The sequence below is a fragment of the Amblyomma maculatum genome, chromosome 2 (assembly GCF_055883805.1).
Source record: "Amblyomma maculatum isolate TAMU_Amacu chromosome 2, ASM5588380v1, whole genome shotgun sequence".
Lineage (NCBI taxonomy): Eukaryota > Metazoa > Arthropoda > Arachnida > Ixodida > Ixodidae > Amblyomma > Amblyomma maculatum.
In genome coordinates, this window is record NC_139345.1 from 154,541,213 (window position 1) to 154,551,115 (window position 9,903).

The 9,903-nt window shown below is 44.0% G+C and overlaps 1 protein-coding gene across 1 annotated transcript in view; it reads left to right on the plus strand.

Annotated features, from left to right (window-relative positions):
* The window catches only part of LOC146200210 (phospholipid-transporting ATPase ABCA3-like), a 28,479-nt gene extending 19,740 nt beyond the window's left edge, over positions 1-8,739 (plus strand). The window contains exons 6-7 of the mRNA XM_084592298.1: positions 5,372-5,585; positions 8,563-8,739. Coding sequence (XP_084448424.1) covers positions 5,372-5,585; positions 8,563-8,739 — 391 coding nt within the window. The remainder of the gene's footprint in view (positions 1-5,371; positions 5,586-8,562) is intronic.
* The last annotated feature ends 1,164 nt before the right edge of the window (positions 8,740-9,903 follow it).

The window sequence follows — 9,903 nt, forward strand, 5'->3', positions numbered from 1 at the left end:
ACTAGTTCACTCCGTGCGTGCCATTTTCAATCTAGGAGGCAAAGCGCTCATAAAATGCTCCCGTTTATCTAGAACCTTATATAGAAGATCAAAAACATTCGAGAGCTCTGGCGTAATTGCTGCATTATTACCTCTTTCTGTTTGATCCTGCATGGTCACGTTACACTCGGCACTTCTGACGTCATGTCCGTCTTTGCCTGCCAAGACTTTCTTCGAACAAATCAGCGGGCATTTGTTGTTGTAACTCTGGTGCTGTCGCATTAAAATGTATGACATCCGGTGCGGATAATATATCGTTATGTAACGCATTCGTTACCCATATGCGTTATCAAACATCAAAGAGGTGATTTGGCGCGTGTAATAATGCGGAACGTGAATATTTTGTTTATGGAAGCGCCAAACATCGTTTAATGCATCTTGGTCACGTGGGGCATTTCTTCTGGCAATAACAAGGGCTTGAAAGGTAGTCTCAGGGACGGCACTACTATTACGGCTATAATTTGTCTCAGTCATGATACTACTCTAAAGGGCGTATTTTTTATTTATTTCTCACCGCAATGCTCGTTTCGGCATTAAGTGCCTGGCGGTGGCTTGTGGGCTCCTCGGTTGGCAGGCTCCTGACTGGCGGTAGCAAATTCCACCTCTCGATTCTCAGTGTATATGAACGTGTGAGTGAAAGCTGCTGCTGGAAGAGAAAGTAGGAGATAACGGAGGAAAAAAGAACAAATAATCGTAGTCAGGAGGAGGGGAAGGGAAGTGTTGAGAAGATTGCGTCTAATGTCTAGCTGTGATCGCTAGACACGAGCAGAAAATAGAAGTGAGATTTCCGCGTGTCACGCTGCTATTTCTAGATTTGAGCGGAACAGCGTAACGGAGAAACCAGCGTGTGGCGCCTTGGTCATTAGATTGGAACAGGGGTTCAAATTGTCCCTTTGCCATTGAGACAATCTAGCCGGAGAGTGGAGCAGCGGTGTGTCGGGTCAGCCACCCGCTCGCATGCTCTGAACCAAGCACCGCAGCTTCCCTCCGTGTGAACACTAATCCAACTAGTGTTCTCTGCATTATGATTCCCATCGGGCGTCAAACAATGCTGTATAAGTTTAATATACGTATCCCTCATAGGGGGTAAATGGTACCCGAAACTTGTCATACGGTTGATACAAACAATTGTCTGACCATGAATTTTTCTTATGCCTTAGAAAGGCGTTATTCACGCTGTTTCATTTTCATCGTTACGGTTAACGCCTATCGCTTTTTCAGAACGACGTGCTTCAAACATCACTACGCAGTTATGGACCTATTTGCTCGGAGCGTACCTACTGCTCCATTGGAAGCAACGCGATATTCTGTATTCAGTATTACAGAACACGAAAGCAGTCTACAGCCTCTCTCCGGAAGTAAAGACACTTTTGATAAAAAGTAGAAGACGGCCACTGTAGCATCCGGAAGCAACAGATTGCTCTTGAGGGACGCCGTAATAGAGGACTATTTATACATTTATACTACCTTGGGTTCCGTAACGTAAACAGGGTTCAATTGCTCTTGGTCACTTTGGACTTAGCCGGTATCGAACTTCGGCTGCCGTGGACGGGATTGTGTAGAGTTCCATTGGTACAATACCCGAGCACCAAAGCAGCTAAGCGACGGTGATAAGGCTCTCATGATCATTGTATATAGAACAGCTCCCGAATGAAGAAGTTAGCTTAGAATGAGATTGTAGACATATGAGCCGGTCAGAAAATTTACCCCGCCATATAGAATAAACCTTAAGTAAGTACCAGTCAGTTTTAGAATTTATTTTATTTTATTCTACCATGGTGTACAGCAGGAATGCAAAATCTTATCTTCGACTCTCTTAGATTACACATCAGCGAGAATTTTCTTTGCACAAGTGCGAATATTACGCTCGTGTATGCGACTGTCAGATTTGCATGAGCAGAGTTACAGTTACACTGCGACGACCTAGATTACTCTCTCTTTTTAAGCTTAATATTTTACGCTGGCTCCAAATTACCAAACTCTAACAGGTAATATTCGCGCTTTAAAGCCTTAATATGAAGCAGAGTATAATAGGCCGACAAAGTCAGCGAAGCAATTTTATTATTCGCCTACAGGGAACCCAACCTCAAGTTTGGCTGCGCGACTGCAGCGCGCTCTCCTCCGCCAGCTGCAAAACTTTGAAGGATTGTTTGGGGGCGGCTCTGATGCGACGCTTGGCCGAACGTGTTCTGGCGGCTTCGTGTGCTTCTCGCGTCGCTCGCGTTACCTCTCTTTGTGAGTGCTCGCGCCGGCCGGCCGCCGTGGCTTCGCAGGCATGCAAACAGGTGTCACAGCTGAGTTTAAAACATGGCTGGAGTGGTTCCGCGACGCTCAAAATGTGGGGAAGTGTATTGTTGTGTTGCTGGCTTTCGCAACAGCTCGCCTGTAGACTTTCGGGTCTTTGCAGCTTCTGCACGCGGAAGCAGCTCGCGTTCTTTGTCGCTCGCGTTGTTGAAAGCTGCTTGAACGCGCGCGCGCCCTGACCGCAGTCTACTCGCTTTGCGCGCGCTTTGATTTCCGTGCTGAAAGAAAACTGTCTTGCGCGCGCGCGCTCCTGCTTCTACTTTTCAAACTCGCGCATGGACGAAGTGGTGTTTAATGTGAGTGTGCAGCAATGTACACGCTTCGATAGGGTTTTCAGAAAATAGCCGACAGTGGTGGCTATTTTCGCAGCGCAAACATCAAAAAGGGAGAGCTGTTAGTCAGCCAGGTGCATTCTGTTGCCCAGATAGTAGAAGACAACGCTGTTATTGTGAAGGCTAAGTGTGTGTCGAAGGTCAGCGGCCACATCGTGTACGACGTGCGATTTGACGCAAGTATTTCATTTTTATTATACCCATTTCATTAACGCCCAGATGCTCTCTAAAGAGGGCTTCGGATTTTTGCCGCTGGTTTTGCCCCATTTGTGTGCCTTGCTTGTGCAGAACTTATCTTGATGGGAGTTTATGAAACAGCACACAGCAGTAACATGCTTGCAGCACCCCTGAGTTCCTGCCTTGCAGGTACACTTAGCGCGGAAAATCGCAAGCTGGCGCTTTTCAGGGCATGTCCATGCTAGCTGCAAAGAAAAATGTCACATAACCCACGACATAAGAAGCAAAACGAACAAAAGAGAACAAGGATATGCTGCCTCGCCACTCATGCTCAGACGCAAATTGTTTCTTCTTTAGAAAGCAGACACTGAAGCTCCAATGCAGGATATAAAAAATGACCTGTAAGCAAGGATACAATTGAGTGAACTTGTTCGTTTAGTTTTGTAGTGTTTAACGTACACCTCAGGGCGAACAGGCCATGAGGGGCGCTGTATTGGAGACCTGTAAAAACTTCACCACGCCCCCCCCCCCCCCCCCCCCCGCCTCCCTTCCGTGGTTATTTAACGGGAACGTATATTTCTAAAGACCTCCTTGCAGTTCGCCTCCAGCGAGCGGCGGCGGGGATCAAACCCGCGCCGCCATGACCAACAGTCCCTAACGCGTGAGCCACCGCGGCGGGGCGAGTGATTGAATAAAACAGTTATATACCAATATAAAAGCTATAGGATCAATGAAGTCGTAACCACGCAGCGAAAATTTGTTTTTCTAGATATTGTCCAGAACTGTCTTTTTACTCTGTGGAATTGAAATTACTCGATCAACTGTGGGACGAGTTATTAGGAGCTGAATGCGATTCACGAAAATTAAAGCGCGAAAATATTTCGTTTGCAGCAGAAGGGTTGATGTTTCTTTGTGTACATGTGAATGCACATTCTATTCAGGTGGAAGCTACGTATAAAATGTTCTGAGTATGCAACTGCACGACAATCGGCATTAAAATTAACATGTCGGCATATAGCGAAAAGCGCGCCTAAGATACGAACGAACCCACGTATCTTTTATTAAGTTCATAGGCACCAACTAGATTACATCTGCAAGCTCTTCAGAAATCAAAGCAAATAGCGCATGGAGTGGTTGCATGAGCCTTACAATCTGGGCCTTACTGAAATGGGTATAATAAAAATTAAATACTTGCCTCAAATCCCACGTCGTACGCGATGTGGTCGCTGACCTACGACACACACTTAGCCTTCACGATAACAGCTTATCTTTTATAATCTCAAAAGAGCGTATTGTCGGGCTAGTTGGTTCTGCATAGTATATAAGAGAAAGGCGCAATAAGTTATACAGGACACAGGAAGAAACACATACAACAGTTCACGAGCGCTCGTGAACTGTTGTATGTGTTTCTTCCTGTGTCCTGTCTAAGTTGTTGCGCATTTCTGTTATGTACTATTCTATAATCTGCTCAACAGAATGCACATGGCTGAATAACAGCTCTCCCCTTTTGACATTTGTGCTGTGAAAATAGCCACCGCTGTCGGCTATTTTCTGAAAACCCTATCGAAGCGTGTACAATGCTGCACACTCGCTTCAAACACCGCTTCGTCCAAGCGCGAGTTTGCAAAGTTGAAGCAGAAGCGCGTGCGCGCAAGACAGCTTTCTTTCAGCACGGAAATGCAAGCGCGCAAAGCGAGTAGACTGCGGTCAGGGCACGCGCATGCGTAAGCAGCTTTCAACAACGCGAGCGGCAAAGAACGCGAGCGCGCGCAAAGCGAGTTGCTCTAGCGTGCAGAGGCTGCAAAGACACGAAAGTCTACAGGCGAGCTATTCACTCTGCCCGACCGATTACATGGCGTTGGCCGGAGAGGGCGCTGTTCACTGGCGCCCGCAGCGCCACCCTGCAATGCTTGAGTCCCCTATACTATTTCAACCTTATTACAACTCCCTGCTAGGTGGTTGGCCCCTACATTCCTTTACGAGATGATATCAGCTACGAGCATTATTAATTTCCCTGTGCGCAGTTACTACTTTATCTTCATTTTGTTCAATATACATCTCGGATTACAAAAACATCGCTAATGATGAACCATCCCGGTTGTCATTGATACTTTTATTCTATCGACATATCCATGTTATTTTACTGTAAACTGGTGTTGCACTCTTGTGCTAATGTAACCGTTTTCAGAAGGTTAGATTTTATTGGTGATGCTTAACGCACAGCTTCAACGTCTACTAATAACTTCGTTTAAACTTTTGCCTGTTTTGGGAAAAACGCTTTTTCTCCTTGCCGTATTCGAAGTATTTTATACCATATATAATGATAAAATTATAAATAGCAGAAATAAATAGACGCATAGAGCAGACACTACAGTAGACTAGAAGTTCTTCCCTTGAGGAAGTATACCAAGCTCCTTTCAGCCTTCAATGTGAAAGAGTCACATCTACCTTCATTAAGGCGAAGGTAAAAGCTTCTGTGGTCTATTCAGTGCGGCACTGAAGAAACTATCTATTTCCAGGATGGAAGAATGCGAGGCAGCCTGCGATCGAGTTGGCATCATGGCTAATGGACAGTTTCGATGTCTCGGGCCTCTCCGGAGCATCAAAGACCGCTACGGCCATAGCTGCACAATCGTCGTCAACGCGACCCAGGAAAGCAGACAGACTGAAGAATCTGTTGACTCGGTTGTGCAAGAAATTTTTCCACACAGCAAGAAGTTGCGTTCATTCAGGGTATGCTTTACCATGCAGCGTTCTTAATAGCGTCTGCGCGCTCTTGCGTTCATAGCGAAATTTTCAGGAACATACAGATAAAAGATAGATAGACACGGGCAGCACGAGTGCTGATCCGCACCTACAGATTTCCTGACAAATTCTTAATACGTACTTATTAGCAAAAACAAAAGAAACATGCGCTCAGAAGAATATAGAGGAACACAACTCATAATGGTCAAGCTTGTTCAGATAAACCGCAAAGGTTTCATGTAGAAAACTTAATGGCTGACCAGCTCATGTATATCTAACCGGGTGCACTTGCCGGAATGCGTTAACACACAGGTACTTCTTGATTACTTTATTACATAATATTGGAAGCAGCCTGTAACCATGGAATAGAAACACTTGCCTTATCTCTTAACCAGCTAGCAATGGTTAAGCATAAAAAGGAGTTCATACATAACCGACGTAGTTTGTGCTGCTTGTGTATTTGTTTTAACCACCCTTCTTTCCACTAAATCTAATGATGGGACGTTTTCTTATAAACTTCAGAGTTCCGTATCAGCCTACTATGTACATGTCTGCTATTTTCCGAACTCTAATCTCTCTCTTTATTAAGGTCACATGGAATCAAGTTGCTCGAAGCTTCGCATTATCGCATTAAAATGTTTATGTGTCGAGCTCAAGAAGCGAGAAAAAAAGGAAAAATGAAGTGGAGAAGGGCGATGCATAACTCGGCGTTGGCAGACTTTTAAGTCTCGGTTAGAACAATGTCATTTTCTTTATTTATGCGAACAGTATAACGAAGCCTATCAAAATTAGCAGGTAAATTATTTTCATCAACGTACTCGAAAGCCAGCGTGAAAAAATTCATACGGTTGTCTCGTCACTTTCGCTATATTTTGTATGTTGCACTTATCCCAAATAGGTATTGGCGAATTCGAGCTTGTTATCGCACACAGTCCAACCAGGTTATACCTCTGTTAATGTTTTGGAGAACAGGAGTTTTAAGGCTATCGTGGTAAAATCCCTTATGCTTTCCTTGGTGTCAGTGATTGTTGGCTCACTTGCCACGTATCTCATAACAAGCCCCGCATTTTCCATACATGTTTTTGCCGATTCTCTCAACAAAGGAGTCGAATTGGGCTAGCCTTGAATTCACGGGTAACAAAATAAGGTCCACTAGAGATGCTATCTTCCCCTTGAAATCACATTGTACCTGACACTCGCATTCACCTAGCACGCTCTGCATCTTCCGCTACGAATCAAGGCGGCGCTGGCGGACGCGGAAAAGACGTCCGCGTAAAAGTGGAACTTTATTAAAACTTCCAGTTCTAACCGGAACATATGTGGAATCGTATGAAGAGTGTACAGAAAGTAGAACATTGATAGATCGTTGCCGTAGGAGAATCAGCGTTACATGGAGCTCGAAAATCGCAGGCTATGAATTTTGATTGCGCTTAAGGCACGTAGTCGTTCTTTCCTCTTTGTAACTAGTGTCAGTAGCAAAATATCCACCTTATATCCTTGAAATAAAAGGCTGTTGGCTCTCTTTGCATATATCTCTAACAATAACCTAGTGGTCTCTGCATTTTTTGCCATTTTCTATTTTGCCCTTTGTTTTCCTAGCAACGATTGAATGAGGTTGTTTTCGGCAGAATTTTGACAATTCCTTCCTTTTTCTAGCTAGAGTAGGGCTATTTCTATGGTTACGACGCTTCTTAGCAAAACATGCATGTGTGGTTGAGTAATTGAATTGAATTAATAAACAATACAGAAAACAGGTATTAAAGAATGTTCTCCCTAAGTTCTGACGCTCTCACTATTCAATGAAGAACAGCGATGGGTTTTCAATAAATTCTCGAAGCTGAACCGCTATTTATTCTCTGCACAAGCGATCGCGTGCAATATCCGAATCCTAATCGACTTCAAATTAGAAGCGTATAACCTTAAAATGCGCATTTAACGTGATAGCATTGAAGTTCCCAATGCCCAGAAATTCCGGAGCCGGATTTGTGTGCAAATCACTGGAATTGCACAGGTATGTGAGAGCTGGAACACCACAAAAGCGAGTATTGTGCTGCGGCGTCACACCACCATGTTTAGGGCTGATGTGAAAGGAGCTGCCAACTCGGACTTGTTACTTCAGATGGGAGGTCGATGGAAATAGAATGTTTCAGAATCCTAGCATTTCGAGTTCACGTAGGCGCGTTCTTACAACTTGGTTAGGCGGGGTCCTATGTATGTACCGTCTTTGCCAAAAGTAACCAGGCTGCGCGTTCCGCTCTCAGTCGGGTAATAAAAAATTCCTACCACTTTTGAAGCTGTAAATATGTGCAAAGTAAAGGTGAGATTCTGTACTCAGTTATTAACCAGTTGTGATACTGTGGAAAGCCATGTTGGCTTTGCAATACAAGCGACAAGGAAAACGTGCAGCCTGGTTACTTTTGACAAAGACGATACATTTCAGGTAACCTTTGATACGAAGTGCTTTTCTATGACTGTACACTACTAAAGAGTATATGTGGGATATAGGGGCATAAATTAGGAGGTTAGGGACTGACGCAGTGTCAGAATCGATGTACATGAAATAAAATCCGCCATGATGAGCGGTATGGGAGCCTGTAACGCTACCTGGACGTACCGTTCAGCCGGAGCTTGTGTTCGTATCTTCCCTCTCCTATGTTTCCCTACTCTTCAATTTTACTCGTAGCTTTAACAGGAGACGCATGACGTTTCATTTACAGTACATTGTGGGGAGGAGAGAAGACCGGTGATGAGATATCATGACTAAACATTCATATCAGGATGCAAAGGTGTGTTTCTACCGCCAGGATAAGAATCCGACTCTTTTCGTGTATACGAGCCAGAGCGTTATCAGAATCAGTTGTTCAAACTTGAACTAAATATAATCGTATTGCTGGATAGCTAACGGTATTTTCAGTAGAGCCCGAAAACATTGAAAGTGTGGCTGCTTTTTTATTCTTTTGTTCAGGGAAAGTATGAGTACCAGCTGGACAAAGGCATGTCTTCGGGTGCCATTTTTTCAACTCTGGAACAGCTCAAGGCATCCCTGGATGTCGAAGATGTTTGGCTGTCACCCATGACACTTGAAGATATATTCAATGACGTTGCGACTGTAGACAGAAACCGCGTTCCGCACGGGATCTAATTTAAGGGACAGGGCTGTATACTTCACTACCAGTTATCAGCGACGCTACATTTTTTTCCCTTCTGCCACGTGGCCCATGAGCTTTCATATCTTTTCTTCCATATCTGTAGACGTAACTAAACTAACTATATCTATATTTTTAAATCATAGCGATATTAGCTAGTAAAGGTATTTTACACCACAAAAATGAAATAGCAATTTTGCGCTCCAGGAACAACAGACAACGAATTATAGCGGCATTGTTCCTTATACAATGTATTTGATAAATAAACTGCACAACAATGATTATTCAATTTTGTCATTATTTAAAATTAGGGATATCAATGCAAGTGAATAAAAAGTCGCGGAAAGTGTTTATTGTTGATATTGGAAACTTGGTAGGAGGAAAGAGGCAAGGAAAATGTGGTAAGGTGTCCCCACAAGGTGACGAGAGAAACATAACATGTTGGGCGCAGACGCCTGGAACTCTACGCCATGCGACAGGGAACGCGTGCTGTTGCATGCACAAATGCAAATTGCCCTGTTAGTCCGCAAGGCTCTTATTGATGAAAATATTGGGCCAAAAGAGCCACCTGGCGTCTGAAGCCTGGAAAATTCCAGCTAAACAGGATAGATGGAAGTAGTCAAGAATCAACAAAAGTGCTGAAAACTTGCTTTCAGGTCTTCAGCACTTTTCAAGTATTTCAGGTTCAAGAAGCCGAGTGTCATTAAAATGGCAAGCCTATAGCTATAGTCTGTCCGTTGAACCGGAACCGTCCCATGAACGCTGTCAGTTGTGCGAATATAAGTAGAAGCGAGTGACTAATTAGCAATGTAATCAGATAATCCCTTGGAGATTCTGTGAACAGCGGGCTTATGGAGGCACAACGTTTCACGAAATGGCACTTGATTCAACAAAGGCAGAAAAATTTTCTTATACTATTCATTTCCTGGAATATATAAAAACTGTCACGACGTTAACCGCATCTATTGGTTCCTGGAAGGAATCGAAGATGTGGAAAATATTGCTGAGCTAACGGTTGGCAATTTGGAACCTGGCACAAATCAGTAGCCTAACTTGACTAAGAAACAAGCTAGTATAGTAGAAAGTCAGTCTCTGAGTTGCAGAAAAGTGACCCATGTTACGACCGTGCATCATCCGCACTTGCGCGCTCTATTGTTCGC